This window comes from Carcharodon carcharias, chromosome 15, assembly GCF_017639515.1.
Source record: "Carcharodon carcharias isolate sCarCar2 chromosome 15, sCarCar2.pri, whole genome shotgun sequence".
In the NCBI taxonomy this organism is placed as follows: domain Eukaryota; kingdom Metazoa; phylum Chordata; class Chondrichthyes; order Lamniformes; family Lamnidae; genus Carcharodon; species Carcharodon carcharias.
This window is the reverse complement of record NC_054481.1, coordinates 46733014-46751146: the sequence shown is the minus strand read 5'-3', so window position 1 is coordinate 46751146 and position 18133 is coordinate 46733014. Positions and strand designations below refer to the sequence as shown.

Here is an 18133-nt window from a genome sequence, read left to right as displayed (position 1 = left end):
AAACCTCAGTTATTTGGATATCTAAACAGGGTCTGTTCATTTGATTTAAAAGCATACTTGTAGGCTAGTTTTACCATTAGTTCTGCATTGATTTGATGCAAAGCATTTTCAAATAAGCATCAACACAAAATTTGCAATATAACTCAGGAGTCTAAGTGATCATTTTATTGTAGACTGCATTGCTATCTGTTAGGATATTGATTTGCAGGGTTATCTAGGACAAATTGACTGATCAGATCAACCACCATCTTCCATTAATAAACCAGTCTGATTGATTGATCACCAGCAGCATCCTAGAATGCTATAATAAAAACAAAGTGCTAGAAAAGCTCAACAGGTCTGATAGCATCTGTGGAGAGAGAAACAAGGTTAATGTTTTGAGTCCAATATGACCCTTCTTCAGAATTGAAGAACAGTAGAAATGTGATGGATTTTATGTTATTGAGAAAGGGGAGGGTCAGGCGAAACAAAAGTGAAGGTCAGGGATAGGTTAGAGGGTGAGGGAGATTAAATAACAAAGGTATCAAGAAACAGGGGACTGGTAATGCTTGTAGTAAATAAACAAAGCATTGGTCTAGAGTAAGTGTCAATGGCAGAATAAAGCACAGCTCTGCCTGAAAGCAAAAAGGTGAAGAAAATACTGTTCCTCATTCAGGTTCCATATTTTGAAGTCTTGTCACAAAGAGGTGACTTGGTTCAATCTTATATCAGTGGGTCTGTCCTATTGAAGCCAACTCAACTCCAAAAAGGACTTTTAATTATTTCCTGCCACCAGAGCTGGTTGGTCATTAGGTAACTGATGATCAGGGATTGCACTCCACAATCTCATAAAAAAAGTTTCTCCTGCTCCATTTCTTACTTCTCTTCTCATAGGCATTGATAACATAGAAGGGGGCCATTCGGCCCATCATGTCCATGCCAGTCAACAAAGACCTGACTACATTAACCCCATTTTCCAGCACTTGGCCCATAGCCCTGGAGGCTATGGCAATGCAAGCGAATATCTAAATACTTCTTAAATGTTACGAGAGTTTCTGACTCAACCAACCTTTCAGGCAGTGAGTTCCAGACTCCCACCACTCTCTGGGTGAAAAATTTTCTCCTCAACCCCCCTCTTAGCCCTCTACCTCTTACCTTAAATCCATGCCCCCTGGTTATTGACCCCTCTACTAATGGAAAAAGTGCCTTCCTATCCACCCTATCTATGCCCCTCATAATCTTATACACCTTTAACAGGTGCCCTTTCAAACTTTGTTGCTCCAATGAAAACAACCCCAGCCTATCCAATCTTTCCTCATAGCTCAGGCCCTCCAGCCCACGCAGCATCTCAGTAAATCTCCTGTACACCCTCTCCAGTGCAATCACATTCTTCCTATAATGTAGTGACCAGAACTGCATGCAGTACTCCAGTTGTGGCCTAACTAGAGTTTTATACAGTTCCAGTGTAACCTCCCTGCTCTTGTATTCTGTGCCTTGGCTAATAAAAGCAAGTATCCCATATGCCTTCTTAACTACCTTATCTACCTGCCCTGCTACCTTCAGGGATCTATGGGTATGTACACCAAGGTCCCTCTGATCTTCAGTACTTTCCAGGATCCTACCATTCATAGTATAATCCCTTGCCTTGTTAGCCCGCCCCAAGTGCGTTACCTCAAACTTTTCTGGGTTGAATTCCATTTGCCACTGCTCTGCCCACCTGACCAGTCCATTGATATCCCCCTGCAGTTTACAGCTATCCTCCTCACTACCACCTTACCACTTTTCGTGTCATCCGTGAACTTCTTGATCATGCCCCCTACATTTAAGTCCAAATCATTTATATACACCACAAACAGCAAGGGTTTCAACTGAGCCCTGGAAACAGACTTCCAGTCACAAAAACATCCCTCTACCATCAACCTCTGCTTCCTGTCTCTCAGCCAGTTTTGGATCCAGTGTGCCACTTTGCTTTGGATCCCATGAGTTCTTACTTTCTTGACCAATCTGCCATGAGGGACCTTATCAAAAGCCTTGCTAAAGTTCATGTACACCACATCAAATGCATTACCCTCATCAACACTTCTGGTTACCTCCTCAAAAAATTCAATAAAATTTGTCAAATACGACCTTCCCTTAACAAATCCATGTTGACTATCCCTGATTAATTTGTGTCTCTCCAAGTGCAGACCTATCCTGGCCCTCAGAATTCTTTCTAGTAACTTCCCCACCACTGAGGGTAGACTGACTGGCCTGTAATTTCCTGGTCTATCCCTTCCTCCCTTTTTTAATAATGGGGCAAACCTTAGCAGTCTTCTAGTCCTTTGGCACGTCATCTGTGGCCAGAGAGGATTTGAAAATTACTGCCAGGGCCCCTGATATCTCTTCCCTTGCTTCCCTCAACAGCTTGGGATACATCTCATCTGAGCCTGTCAATTTATCCACTTTTAAAGCTGCTAAACCTGTTAGTATCATCTCTCTCTATGTTAATTTCCTCTAATATTTCACAGTGCTCCACCCTGGTGTCTATACCTGTGTCATTCTTTTCCATTATGAAGATCTACGCAAAGTATTCATTGAGGACTGCACCCACGACTTCTGTGTCCACGCACACATTACCTCTGTGGCCCCTAATTGGCTCATTTGGTTCCCTAGTTATTCTCATGCTCTTTATATATTTAAAAAACCCGTTTGGGTTTTCCTTTATCCTACCCACCAATGCTTTCTCATGCACTCTCGTCGCTTTCCTAATTTCCTTTTTAAGTTCCCCTCTGCACTTTTTATACTCCTCTAAGGACTCTGCCTTATTGAGTCCTCGGTATCTGCCATAAGCTTCTCTTTTTTTCTTAATCCTAACCTTTATATCCCTTGACATCCAGGGTTCTCCAGACTTGGCCCCCATCCTTTGTCTTTATGGGTATATATTTGCTCTGCACTCTTGCTAGTTCCTCCTTGAATGTCTCCCGCTGTTTTGACATAGTTTTTACCTGCAAGTAGCTGCTCTCAGTCCACTTGAGCCAAATCTTATCTCCTCTTGGAAAAATTAGCCTTTCTCCAGTTTAGAAATGTTATTCCCGGCCCAACCTTATCCTTTTCCATAACTATCCTAAACCTAACTGAGTTTTGGTCACTATCTCCAAAATGCTCTCCTGCTGGGTACACCTTCCACCTGCCTGGACTCATTTCTGAATATCAGATCCAGAACTGCCCCCTCCCTTGTTGGGCTTTCTAAGTACCGGCTAAAAAAGTCCTCCTGGACGCGACTTAAGAATTTTGCTCCCTCTCTACAATGCAGACTAAAACTATCCCAGTTAATATTCGGGTAGTTAAAATTCCGTACTATTACTGCCCTATTATTCTTACACTACTTTGAAATTTGATTACATTTTTGATCCTCTATCTCTCCCTGATTGTTTGGGGGCCTATAGTGCACCCCCAACAGCGTGTTTGCCCCTTTTGTGTTTTTTCTTCTACACACATGGCTTCATTTGATAATCCTTCCAAGATATCATCCCTCCTCACTGATTCCTTGTCCAATATTGCGACTCGCCCCTCCTCTTCTATCCCCCTCTCTATCTCATTTGAATACCCTATAACCAGGAATGTTGAGCTGCCAGTCCTGCCCTTTTAGCCAAGTCTGAGTCATAGCTATGATATCATACTCTCATGTGCCTATCTGTGCCCTCAGCTCATCTGTCTTATTCCTCAGACTTCTTGCATTAAAATATATTCCATTTAGCCTTGCTAAATTCTCTTCTTTCTTATCTAGCCACGTTTCCCCTGCCTATTTATGTTCCGATTGTTCTATCTATTTATGTTTTGATTGTAACTTGGAGCAGGAATCAGGCAAGTGTGAATCAAGGCAGGTAGTAGACTAGCCTGACCGTGGCAAGGTGAATTTTGTGCGATTTTAAGAACTGTGACTCATCTTTATGCCTTGGGTCAGTTGCTAACTTGAAACTTACAGGAAGGGCAACTGGATGGTGACTGGGGTTAGAATATCAGGTGACTGGAGGCTTCCGCCGGCGATTGAAGGAACAGTCCTCAAAAGGTTAAAACTGCTACTTTAATCATGTATCTATGTCCTCTTGTTCTAGACCCCTTAATGATTGGAACTGTCGATTTCTATTTAATCTCTGGAATCCCCCCATAGTTTTAAACACTTCTAACACATCACCGTGTTATCCACTCTGTTCTATTGAAAACAGCTTTAATTTTCCAAGTTTTTGCATTTTCTTGTACCAGACAGCTTTCCAGTGAATCTGCACTGAGCCCTTTCTATTAGTTCAATATTTTTTGTATGTAGTGGAATATGAAACTGTACTCTACTCTTGCTCTGTATCACCAGCATTTTCTGTTTTTGCTTGTTATTTTGAGCTAGCTATATATGGCCTTGTATATGTGTATACCTTTGTTTTATTTGGCCACTGTGTCTCCTTTACTGGGGTGTGTGAACTCCATTGTGTTTCAATTCTGGAATAATAGCTAATGCAAATGCTCTTGAGAAGTGATCACAAGTTCAAACTTGCGTATCCTACTGTATCTTTATGTTGGTGTGAACACAATTTTGAATTGATTGGAAACGTGCAACATCTATTGAAATTCAAGACTTCTAATGTGATGAAAGGATTCTGCCAACATATTAAAACCCATATGAGTGCATTTGTAACTCATTATTGAATCTCAAGTTGCCTAATATGTAAACCAGACACAGTGTTACAAATGAGTTGACGTTTCGAGTCCTCAAGACCCTTCAACAGAACTGATTGAATATTAGAAGAGGGGTGAAATATAAGCTGGTTTAAGGTGTGTGGGGGGGGGGGAAGAGAAGTTGGGGGGGGTGGAGGTGGTGTGGTTGTAGGGACAAGCAAGCAGTGATAGGAGAAGATAATCAAAAGATGTCACAGACAAAGGAACAAAGAAGTGTTGAAGGTGGTGATGTTATCTAAACAAATGTGCTAATTAAGAATGGATGGCAGGGCACTCAAGGTACAGCACTAGTGAGGGTGGGGTGGAAAGACTAGCAGGGCATACAAAACTTAAAAATAATGGAAATAGGTGGGAAAAGAAAAATCTATATAAATTATTGGAAAAAACAAAAGGAAGGGGGAAGAAACAAAAAGAGGGTGGGGATGGAGGAGGGAGTTCAAGATCTAAAGTTGTTGAATTCAATATTCAGTCCAGAAGGCTGTAAAGTACCTAGTCGGAAGATGAGGTGCTGTTCCACCAGTTTGCGTTGGGCTTCACTGGAACAATGCAGCAAGCCAAGGACAGACATGTGGGCAAGAGAGCAGGGTGGAGTGTTAAAATGGCAAGCGACAGGGAGGTCTGGGTCTTTCTTGCGGACAGACCGCAGTTGTTCTGCAAAGCGGTCGCCCAGTTTACGTTTGGTCTCTTCATTGGGAGCAACGAATGCAGTAGACTAAGTTGGGGGAAATACAAGTGAAATGCTGCTTCACTTGAAAGGAATGTTTGGGCCCTTGGACGGTGAGGAGAGAGGAAGTGAAGGGGCAGGTGTTGCATCTTTTGTGTGGGCGTGGGGAGGTGCCGTAGGTGGGGGTTGAGCAGTAGGCGGTGATGGAGGAGTGGACCAGGGTGTCCCGGAGGGAACGATCCCTGCGGAATGCTGCCGGGGGGCGTAAAGGGAAGACGTGTTTGGTGGTGGCATCATGCTGGAGTTGGCGGAGGATGGTCCTTTGAATGTGGAGGCTGGTGGAGTGATACGTGAGGACAGTGGGGACCCTATCATGTTTCTGGGAGGGAGGAGAAGGCGTGAGGGTGGATGCGCGGGAGATGGGCCGGACACGGTTGAGGGCCCTGTCAACGACCGTGGGTGGAAAACCTTGGTTAAGGAAGAAGGAGGACATGACAGAGGAATTGTTTTGAAGGTAGCATCATCAGAACAGATGCAACGGAGGCGAAGGAACTGAGAGAATGGGATGGAGTCCTTCCTCTTCACCATGGATGTCCAATCCCTCTACACCTCCATCCCCCATCAGGATGGTCTGAGGGCTCTTAGCTTCTTCCTCGAACAGAGGCCCGAACAATCCCCATCCACCACTACTCTCCTCCATCTGGCTGAACTTGTTCTCACACTGAACAATTTCTCCTTTAACTCCTCTCACTTCCTCCAAATAAAAGGTGTGGCTATGTGTACCCGCATGGGCCCCAGCTATGCCTGTCTCTTTATGGGGTATGTGGAACATTCCTTGTTCCAGTCCTACTCCGGCCCCCTCCCACAACTTTTTCTCCGGTACATCAATGATTACTTTGGTGCTGCTTCATGCTCTCGTCGGGACTTGGAAAAATTTATTAATTTTGCTTCCAATCTCCACCACTCCATCATTTTCACATGGTCCATCTCTGACACTTCCCTTCCCTTCCTTGACCTCCCTGTCTCAATTTCTGGTGATAGACTGTCCACCAATATCCATTACAAGCCTACCGACTCCCACAGCTACCTCGACTACAGCTCCTCACACCCCGCTTCCTGTAAGGACTCCATCCCATTCTCTCAGGTCCTTCGCCTCCGTCGCATCTGTTCTGCTGATGCTACCTTCAAAAACAGTTCCTCTGACATGTTCTCCTTCTTCCTTAACTGAGGTTTTCCACCCATGGTCGTTGACAGGGCCCTCAACTGTGTCCAGCCCATCTCCCGCGCATCCACCCTCACGCCTTCTCCTCCCTCCCAGAAACATGATAGGGTCCCCATTGTCCTCACTTATCACCCCACCAACCTCCGCATTCAAAGGATCATCCTCTGCCATTTCTGCCAACTCCAGCATGATGCCACCACCAAACATATCTTCGCTTCACCCCCCCAGCGGCATTCCGCAGGGATCGTTCCCTCCGGGACACCCTGGTCCACTCCTCCATCACCCCCTACTGCTCAACCCCTACCTATGGCACCTCCCCATGCCCACGCAAAAGATGCAACACCTGCCCCTTCACTTACTCTCTCCTCACCGTCCAAGGGCCCAAACATTCCTTTCAAGTGTAGCAGCATTTCACTTGTATTTCCCCCAACTTAGTCTACTGCATTCGTTGCTCCCAATGAAGGGACCAAACGTAAACTGGGCAACCGCTTTGCAGAACACCTGCGGTCTGTCCGCAAGAAAGACCCAGACCTCCCTGTCGCTTGCCATTTTAACACTCCACCCTGCTCTCTTGCCCACATGTCTGTCCTTGGCTTGCTGCATTGTTCCAGTGAAGCCCAACGCAAACTGGTGGAACAGCACCTCATCTTCCGACTAGGTACTTTACAGCCTTCTGGACTGAATATTGAATTCAACAACTTTAGATCTTGAACTCCCTCCCCCATCCCCACCCCCTTTCTGTTTCTTCCCCCTTCCTTTTGTTTTTTCCAATATTTATATAGATTTTTCTTTTCCCACCTATTTCCATTATTTTTAAATCTTGTATGCTCTGCTAGTCTTTCCACCCCACCCCCACTAGAGCTGTACCTTGAGTGCCCTGCCATCCATTCTTAATTAGCACATTCATTTAGATAATATCACCACCTTCAACACTTCTTTGTTCCTTTGTCTGTGACATCTTTTGATTATCTTCTCCTATCACTGCTTGCTTGTCCGTACAGCCTCACCACCCCCCACCCCCAACTTCTCTCCCACCTCCGCCGCCCCCCACCCTACCACCACCCCCCACTTTAAACCAGCTTATAACTCACCCCTCTTCTAATATTCAATCAGTTCTGTTGAAGGGTCATGAGGACTCGAAATATCAACTCTTTTCTTCTCTGCCGATTCTGCCAGACCTGCTGAGTTTTTCTAGGTTATTCTGTTTTTGTTTTTGTTTTGGATTTCCAGCATCCGCAGTTTTTTGTTTTTAATCACAGTATTACAAATAATGGAAACAAAATGAAAGGACCCAATTTTGCTGGTGGAAAAGTGGTAATTAGTTATATTATGATCAGTGGTACAAAAAAGGGAAAGTTACTGGTTTCTGTCCAGGTTAACTCCTGTCCAGATTAATTCCATGCACTGAACTAAACATTCCTTTTTGTCCAAGGTATGTTATTCCATCCCTCCAGCGCTCCGACACTGGGTTTTACCAGTGTGTGGTGCGGAACAGACGTGGAGCACTTTTACAGAGGAAGACACAAGTACAAGTAGCATGTAAGTGAATTTCACTTTTTACACCATGATGCACAGTATCTAAGTTGTAGACCCAAGCAGTTCCTTTTGCTTCATATAATAAGCAACACCATTAAAAATAGTTTACATGACTATACCATGAAATGTACCATTTACTGAAACAATAGCAATAGATGATCCAATTTATGACATGGCCATTCCAAGAAAAGCTTTCATGCTGATGATGTAAGTTGAATTGTTTTATTTATTAGTATATACCAATAAACAAGAAATTAAAAAAGAAAGCAACAAATATTAGACCTGTTTGATGCCGTTTTTGTTCACCAGAAATGACTGGTTCTTGCATTTGTCTGATACCTTGTAACTCAACTAATGGAATCAAATTTTAGCTAAAAATGGTAATTTTAATCAAGCTAGTTCTTCCCTGTGTTAACTGATTTTAAATCAGGAAAATCAACTGTGCGGTTTTCCCTTCTTGATGATGTATACATTTTTTCTCTCCAATTTCTCTGCTTTTCATCCCTTGATGAGTTGTCACTGTCAGCATTGGTGGTTTGAATAGGATGGAGAAATTTATAACAATCATCATCGATTAATCTCATTGTTAAAGTACAAGATGGCTTCTTTCTCTTGCTGTGTTGTCAGTTCTTATGCACTAGATCAGTGTTGTCCAATAGAAATTGCTGACTATCCATAGGTGTGACCAAAGAGGTACTATTTAAGCCTAATGCATTAATTGTAGTAGAAATTACTTTACACACAACACAGGTTTATGTACCTCAAGTTTATTTTTATGTAACAAACATTTATCACCATTCAGAGCGAATCTTTGCAGTCTTTCATTTTCACCAAAGTTTGGAATTCTGAAATATGCATGTGTTAGATGTGACACATCGTACTGCAGATTAAGGCATTTTTCCAGCAATTATGAGCAGTATTATGAGTTCACTGTGATTGCTGAGAATGTTGACTTGCATGTTGAGGAGCAGCAGCCCCTTTCTCCATCCAGACCCAGGTCCAGCTGTCCAGTTGCACCCCCAACTACCCTTCTCCTTCCAAACCACCTCCCACAACCACACTGTTCTTCATCTGGCTCCATCCCTTACCCTCCAAACAGCTTTGCCTCCTGCTTTCCATCCAGCCCCAACCCCCTGCTCTCCATCCAGCCCCACCCATTGCTCTCAGTCTGGCTCTGCCCTCCAACTGGCCTCAGCCCTGCTATCCATCTGGTCACCCCAGGTTCTTTATTCACACCTGCCCCCATTCTCTATTACACCCTCCTGATTCACAAAATAACTAAGATCAGGAGGAGGCCATGCGCCCCTTAAGCTTGCTACGCCATTTAAAAAGATCACGACTGAATACCTATATCAATTCTACTTCCCCACACAATCCCCAGTGTATTAATTTCCTTAATTTTTGTTTTATTCTTTCATGGGATGTAAGCATCGCCTGGCTCAGTCAGCGTTGTCTGCCCATTCCTAATTATCCTTGAGAAGGTGATGGTGAGCTGCCATTTGAAACGCTAACGTAGGTATACCCAGAGTGCTGTTGGGGGGCGGAGTTCCAGGTTTTTTATCCAGCAACAGCGAGGGAACCATGATAACCTCCAAAGTCATGATGGTGTGTGGCTTAGAGTGGAACTTGTAGGTGGCGGTGTTCCCATCCATCTACTGCCCTGCCCTTCTAGGTGGTAGAGAATGAACCCCAGGAGTAACCGAGGAATGGTTAACAGATGTTTCAGATATGACTCGAACTATCATCATGTGATGAATTGTCTGAAATGGAATAACAGGGCTTTTGAAATGACACGTAACAAGGAAGGGGCAGATGACAATACTGATCATTCAGAAGCTTTGGTCCAGTAATGGGTGTTCTAGTTGCAGACTCATTCAGTTGTGCTGTGTTAGACAGTGGGCACACATCCACATTATGTGGAGTGGATTGTTTAAAGTGTTACCTGGATTCTCTAAATAGTAAAGACCAAACTAAGGTTAAGGAATATGAAGTTCTACTTACTTCAGGTTCAGGGGCAATACTACATTAAAGTCACCAAAGAGAGTGTTGATTCTGTATAAGATAGCCGGGGTAAACCATTTTATCAGCACAGATGTGGTATCCAGTGAAATACCCTTACTATTGAGTAAGCCATCTATGAAAAAGGCACAAATGAAATTAGATATGGAACACGATAAGGCAGTTTTTGGGAAATCTGTAGATCTAAAGTTTACACAATCTGGACATTATTGTATACCCTTAACAAGACCTAATCACAATGTTAAAGAAGTGTTGATGACATCCGGGGGTAGGAGTTTAAAGGTAAAATAGGCAAATTGCTTTAAAACTACATCGGCAATTTGCCCATCCATCTTGTCGTAGGTTAAAAATCTTGCTAAAGGATGCAGGAGTAATGGATGATGAATGTACTCAACTTATAGAAGAGATCAGTGAGAAATGCGACATACGTAGAAAATGTAGGAGGACACCGTCATGGCCCATAGTGAGTCTTCTGTTAGCAAGAGACTTTTATGAAATTGTAGCAATGGACTTGAATATATGGGATAAGGACAAAAACAGTTTTCTCTTACACTTCATAGACATGGCAACTAGATTCAGTCTGCTAACAGTGATGTAGAGTAAAGACAAAAATGTAATTGTGGACAAAATAATGTAAAAATCGATAGGAACTGGACCGGGAGCACCAGCTAAATTCCTAACTGACAATGGGGCTTGGGGTGGGGTTGGGGGGGGTCTGGGGGTGCAGGCTGCACAGGTGGAATTTGCCAATGATGAATTTAAAAGTATGTATGAAAATATAAACATTGTAGTAATGAATATGGCAGCAGAAAGTCTCTTTAGTAATGAGGTTTGTAAAAGAAATTACGCAGTAATTGATGAGATGCTTCACAAAATTTTAGCTGACCAACTGAGCTGTAAACTGACATCTACCCTGGTGTGGACAGTCTGTGTGAAGAATTCATTTCAAGTGGGGGTGGTGGCGGTGGCGGTGGCGGCGCTACAGTCCTTATCAATTAGTTTATGGGAGAAATGCAAAAATACCTTGGAAGGGACTATGATTAGTTCAGTTTTTTCTGAGCACTTGACTGCCCTGCATGCAGGGAGAAGAGCATTTATCAATGCTGAGGCTTCAGAGCAAGTTTGGCGAGTCTTAACAGTACCGCATAAGGCCATCAGAAATAAATTTTAATCCGGGGACATGGTATGTTACAAAAGCGAAGGACTGAAAGAATGGAAAGGACCTGGTAAGGTTATAGGCAGTGATAGAAAAACAGTAATTTTACAACATGGGAATCAATCTGTTTGGGTACATTTCTCGAGGCTAATTGACACTGAATATACATTTACAGAATCTGAACAGGTAATATAAAGAGAAGGAGCAGCGTGCACTTCACAAACACACCTATTGGAAAATTACGAGGTTATGGCAGATAAATGGATGACTGAATATAAACAAAGTGATACTGAAGTGCAGGACAAGGCTATTTATCCTAAAGGACAGCCAGTCAGCCAAAGTTGGCACGAGAGTAACATATGTGCCAGTAGGGACCAGTGAATGGAGGGATGCCACCATTATAAGGAGAGCAGGAAAAGCCACCAGCAAATACAAACGTTGGCTGAATGTGCAAGATGAGAGACAAAAGGTAAGACTGATGGATTGACAAAATGAGGTAAAGGTGTGGAAGGCTAGAAAGTGCAGTGTTAAGTTCTGAAAGTGGACTGGGAAGTGATCACGCCCTAAGAAAAGATCATGGACTTAGGAAAGGGACTCTGATCTAAGGAGGGAGAGATTGCGTAGCAGTAGTCTAGAAAAAGATAGGAGGATGATTGTAGTTTGACAAGAACCATAGAACAGTCTAGGAATACCATGAGAAGTAGAAGCTCTTATGATCGAAGTTTTAATGTCTACTAACAAATGAGACAATAGTTGATAAAGGATGTCAAACCGAAAGAGTTGGAAAGAAATTGGTGTATACACTGAAATACCAGGTGTGGTGTTTCTCAGTTAGGTCCATCTTGTTGAAAACAGGTTGTATTCAGCTAAAAACAGATCCAGCAATGTTCTATTAGTGTCACAAGGAGAAACTAGCAGGCATCTTTATCATCCGCATTGATAATTTCCTGTGGGAAGGTTCTGCAAAATTTAAGCAATGGGTGATAGATGAAATAAAGAAGGAATTTAAAATTGGCAGTAAGACTTCGGGGGCCTTTGAAATATATATGGTTAGACATTAAGCAAAATAATCAGGACTGTCCCTGAATCAACAGCCTTATTTATAAAATGTGGATCGCATTTCGATAAATCAGGCCAGGTCCCAACAAAAAGAAGATTCTGCGTTTAAGGAAGAAATGGACCAAATAAGAAGTTTAATTGGACAGTTGAACTGGTTGTGCGCTCAGATTAGACCTGATGCTAGTTTTGATGTATTGGCATTGAATGCTATGATGAAACTTGCTACAGTTGATGAAGTTCCAAGAGCAAATAAACCATTAAAGAAATTAAATTCAGAAAAATATGCACTCAAGTTCCCAGCCTTGTACAATCCAGAAAGACATGAAGTTGGTCATTTTTAGCGATGTATGCCAATCTTCTGGATGGATATTCTAGTATCATATTTTTGGTAGGAAAGGACAACAAATGTAGTCCATTGGCCTGAGAATCAAAGAAAATAAGAAGGGTGGTTAAAAGCACCTTAGCTGCAGAAGCACTGGCTCCAGTATCACAGAATCACAGAATTTTAACGGCACAGAAGGTGGTGATTCAGCCCATCATGTCTGCAGCAGCTCTCCAAATGAGATTATTACCTAGTGCTATTGCCCTGCCTTTTCCCCGTACCCCTGCACATTGTTTCTATTCAAGTAATCTTCTAATGCCCTCTTGAATGCCTCGATTGAATCTGCCTCCACCACACTTCCAGGCAGTGCATTCTAGACCTGAACCACTCGTTGTGTGAAAAAGTTGTTTCTCACGTCACATTTGCTTCTTTTGTAAATCACTTTAAATCTGTGCCCTCTCATTCTTGATCCTTTTACGAATGGCAACAGCTTCTTACTATCTACTTTATCCAGCCCCCTCATGATTTTGTACACCTCTATTAAATCTCTTTTTAGCAGCCCTCTTTCCAAGGAGAACAGTCCCAACCTCTCCAATCTATCCTCATAACTAAAGTTTCTCATCTCTGGAACCATTCTTTTAAACCTCTTCAAAACTCCATCCAACGTGTTCACATACTTCCAGGTCTTTTTGCTCCTGCACCCCCTTCAAAATTTCACCCCTTATTTTATATTGTCTGTCCATGTTCTTCCTAGCAAAATGCGTCACCTCACACTTCTCCGCATTGAACTTCATCTGCCACCTCTCTGCCCACTCCACCAACTTGTCTGTGTCCTTTTGAAGTTCAACACCGTTCTCCTCACAGTTCACAACACTCCCAAGCTTTGTATCATGCGCACACTCTGGAATTGTCCCCTGCACACCAAGATCTAGATCATTAATATATATCAGGAAAAGAAAGTATTCCAATACTGACCCCTGGGGAACTCCACTACAAAATTTCCTCCAATTTTACTGTTGCCTTAACAAAGGTGTAACTAGGAATCAGATTAACTAGGGGATTTAAAAGTTATTGTAGCAGTAATTTGTAGACATATGTATGTGCTTAGAATCTTTTCCTCTATTAATAAATGTTTAATTTAGTTTTATAAAAACCTCTTAAGACTCAATGGTCTTATTATTACTGAATTCAAAGCCCGCATCTCGAACATATAAATTGAAAATTAGTTGTGACAGTTGTTTCAAGTTTCTCCCTGGGATTTGAACAGCTCAGCATTTGCCACCTGCTGTGTCATAACAAAATTTGGTGGCTAATCTAGGATATATTTGAAATTCCTTGATTAGTTTGAAGTTGCTGAATCTTAAGGTTACAAGTGCGAGAAGCACTTTGAATTCAGGAGTTGGTGTGAGGTTTTTTTGGTTGTGGTAAGACTGTAAAATGGCTTTGGGAATTTCTAAATCTTGCCTGGGAGTTGAAGTTACAACTTTGGTTGGTTTACAGAAGGTATATAAGGGCAAGTTGATGGAATTGGTAGGTAAGTTACAATTAGGATTACCTGCAGGGGTGAGGAAATCAGACATAATTGAAGGTATATCATAGTATTTGAAATTGGAAGGAATACCTGAGAGACCGAGTTCTCCAAGGGGTGGTTCATTGGGAGGGGCTCAAATTCAATTGCAAATGAAAAAATTGGAGCTAGTGGCAGCAGAAAAAGAAAAGGAAAGAGAAAGGGCTTTTCAAAGGGAACAATCAGAAAAGCAGGAATGGGAAAAAGAGAGAGACAGAGAATTCCAGCTTAAAATGCTGGCAGTTAAAAAAAGAGACACCAAGAGGTGAGGAAGGACTTATTTCATGATCAAAACCCAGTGGAGAGATGTTTAAATTTGTACAAGCTCTTCCAAAGTTTGAGGAAAGAAATGTTGAAGCACTCTACTTCATTTGAGAAGATAGCTAAACAGATGAAATGGCCACAGGAAATCTGGACATTGTTGTTACAACCCAGGTTGCTGGGTAGAGCACATGAGGTTTATGCTTTGCTGTCAGAAGAGGTATCGGTGAATTATGATGTGGTAAAAAAAGGCTTTTCTGAGTGCATCTGAGTTGGTTCCTGAGGCATACAGGCAGAAATTTAGGAAAATGAGACAACAACCTGGTCAAACTTATATTAAGTTTAAGAGAGTAAAACAAAGTAATTTCGACTGGTAGATACGAACGTTATAGATAGAGACAACATATGCAGCTCTTAGTGAGGTAGTTCTTTTGGAAGAATTTAAAGATTCACTCCCTTTGGTAGTGAGAACTCATATGGAGGAACAGAGAGTTGAATCTGTAAGGCAAGCAGCAGAGATAGCTGATGATTATGAGTTAGTTTATAGAGCTAAGGCTTTTTTTTCCATTACCCTTTCAAGTCAGGAAAGGATAGAAAGTGGGAATGTGAAAGGAACGTGGGTAGTCAGGAAAAAGGAGTAGGTGGAAATTCCCAGGAGGTTTCTTTTTCAGAATAAAAAGGAAGGTGTTGAGGGTAGAAGTGACATTTGAAGGTTAAGGTGTTTTCATTGTAATAAAGTTGGACACACACAGTCAATGTGCTGGAAATTGCAGGGAAAATCTGTTGGAATTAGCGGAGGAAAGCGCTGGAAAGTTCTGGAAGTAAAAGTACTGTGGGTTCTGAGGCTCAGGAAAATCCAGTGGTTTGTGTACAGGTAAAACAGGAAAAATCAGTGATAGGCAAAGAAGAGGGAATGTATTCATAATTTACTCGAGAATTCTGAGGAGCAGGTTGCAAGATTTTGTGTGTGAAGGGAAAGTCTTTCCATGTGTACAGGGTGGAATCAATAAAGATGTTAAAATTTTAAAAGACACAGGGGCTAGTCAATCCTTAATGTTGTGGGATAGTGATATTTGTTGTTCAGAGGGAGTATTGCAGGAACAGGTGATAATAAGTGGGGTTCATAGAGATGCTAAACCTATTCTCTTATAGAAGATAAAATTAAAGAGTAAATGGAAAACAGACGAAGTGACTGTTGGAGTGGTGGAAAAATTGCCCATTGCAGGAGTTCAATTTATCTTGAGTAATGATATAGCTGGATCACAAATGTGGGTGATGCCTATGGTAGTTGAGCAGCCTGTAGAGGTATCTTCAACAGAAGTGTTGCAGAGAGAACATCCTGAATTGTTTCTAGATTGTGTAATAACAAGATCATAGGCTCATAGGTTGAAACAAGAAGAATAGGAAGTTCAAAGTCAAAGTGAAGGTGTTGGAAGTCCAATTATGTGGCACTGTGTTTGATAACATTGTTCAGGAGGAAAGAACAGAGGACAATTCAGCTGAAGTGTTTAACTCAAGGCAGTTTGTAGAGTTACAGAAAAAGGATTTGCAAATAAAACACATATCAAACAGCTTACTCAGAAACAGAGGCAAAATGTATTCCAGAATATTATTACCTTAAGGCTAATGTTTTAATAAGAAAATAGAGGCCGTATTGTGTTTCAGCAAATGAAAGCTGGAGAGAGGTACATCAGATTGAAATACCATTTGGATATAGAAATGAGATTCTGAGGATAGCTCATGCAATTCCAATGGGGGACATTGAGGAATTAGACACAGGCGAAAGTACAAAATTTTTGGCCTGGCTTACATAGGGATGAAGTCAAATTCTGTAGAACATGTCACACATGTTAGGTGATAGGGAAACCACAAGCAGTGATTAAGCCGGCACCTTTAATTCCAGCATTTGAAGAACCTTTTACTAGGGACATGATTGATTGTGTAGGATCCCTCCTTAAGACTAAAAGTGGAAATCAGCACTTATTGACAATAGCGGATGTGTTTACAAGGTTTCCTGAAGCAATACCTTTGAGAAATATTAAAACAAAGAAGATTGTGGAAGAGGTAACTAAACTTTTTACAATACATCTTTTACCTAAGGAAATACAGTTCAAATTTTATGTCACAGCTGTTCAAGGAGCTTAAAACAATTTAAGTCAACAACTTATCATCTGAGACACAGGGAGCTTTGGAAAGATGGCATCAAACTCTGAAAACTAATGTTGAGAGTGTATAGTCAGGATTAGCCACAGGATTCGGATAGAAGAATTCCATTCTTGTTATTTGCTATTAGGGACAATCCTTATGCATCGATTGGTTTTAATCCTTTTGAACTGGTCTATGGTCATGAAGTAAGGGGATCACTGAAATTGATTCATGAGAAACTGATGGGTCAAAATTCAGCAACTGCTCTCCTGTATTAGGTATCAAATTTCAGAGAGAGATTAGATAGAGCATGTGAGTTGGCTATGGAACATTTAAAGATATCACAGCATGTGATGAAAGTGAAAGCAGGTAGGAAAGCCACAACTCGGAATTTTGTTGCTGGAGAGAAATGCTAGTTCTGTTACCAGTACAGGGTGACTAGTTAAAGGCATGGTTTAGTGAGACTTACTGGATTGAAAAGAAACTGAGTGAAGTAAATTAGTTAATTAATACTCCAGATAGAAGAAAGAAGCAGAGGGTGTGTCATGTAAATACGCTTAAACGGTACTTTGACAGGGAAGAGGACCAAAAGGAGGTGTTAGTGGTATTAGATAATGAGAAAGAAGAAGAAATGCAAGATTCCAAAAATTATTTTCCTCTAATCAAATTGGATAATGAAGAGGTTCTTGAAAATTTAAATGTAATATTGAATTATCTTCTAGACAAGTGTCAAAGTGATTTGGAAAAGCTATTGCAGTCACACAAAGCTATTTGTGGAAATAAGTTGATTTAGCTGTACATGATGTTTCTGCAGAAGTTTCATCTTTGGTAAGGCAACACCCTTATAGTTTAAATCTGGCAAAGTTATCACAAATACAGAAAGAAATTGACTTCGTGCTTCAAAATGTTATCATTGAGTCTAGTTGCATTAACTGGAGTTCGCCTAACGTACTGGTACCGAAAACGGATAGAACACACGGACCATGTGTGGACTATCGAAAGGTGAATGCGGTGACAAAAGTGGATTCACATCCTATACCATGGTTGAAAGATTGTGTTGAGAAATTAGGACAATCAAAATTTATCACAAAGGTTGACTTGCTAACAGGATATTGGCAAGTACTGTTATCGGAGAGAGCAAAGGAGATATTGGCTGTTGTAATGCCAAATGGACTACATGAGTTTAAAGTCATGCCATTTGGTATGAAGAATGTACCTGTGACGTTTCAAAGACTGACAAACAAAGTAATTGCAGGCCTAAGCAATTGTGCTGTTTATGTTGACGACTTGATAGTTTTCAGTCCTATGTGGGAGGAGCATTTGCAGCATCTGGAAGCATCGTTTTTTCAATTACAAGAAGCCAATTTGGTGATGAACTTAACTAAAAGTGAATTTGCAAAAGCGCAAGTTATGTATCTAAGCCATACAATTGGAAATGGTAAGGTGGCTCCGAGAGATGTGAAAAACAAGGCTATCGTGGATTTTCCAGTGTCTAC

General features: G+C 41.6%; 1 protein-coding gene across 1 annotated transcript in view; it reads left to right on the top strand.

The window, feature by feature from the left end:
- sdk1a (sidekick cell adhesion molecule 1a) overlaps nt 1-18133 on the top strand; it is a 954785-nt gene that overhangs the window by 321530 nt on the left and 615122 nt on the right. The window contains exon 3 of the mRNA XM_041207300.1: nt 8005-8111. Coding sequence (XP_041063234.1) covers nt 8005-8111 — 107 coding nt within the window. The remainder of the gene's footprint in view (nt 1-8004; nt 8112-18133) is intronic.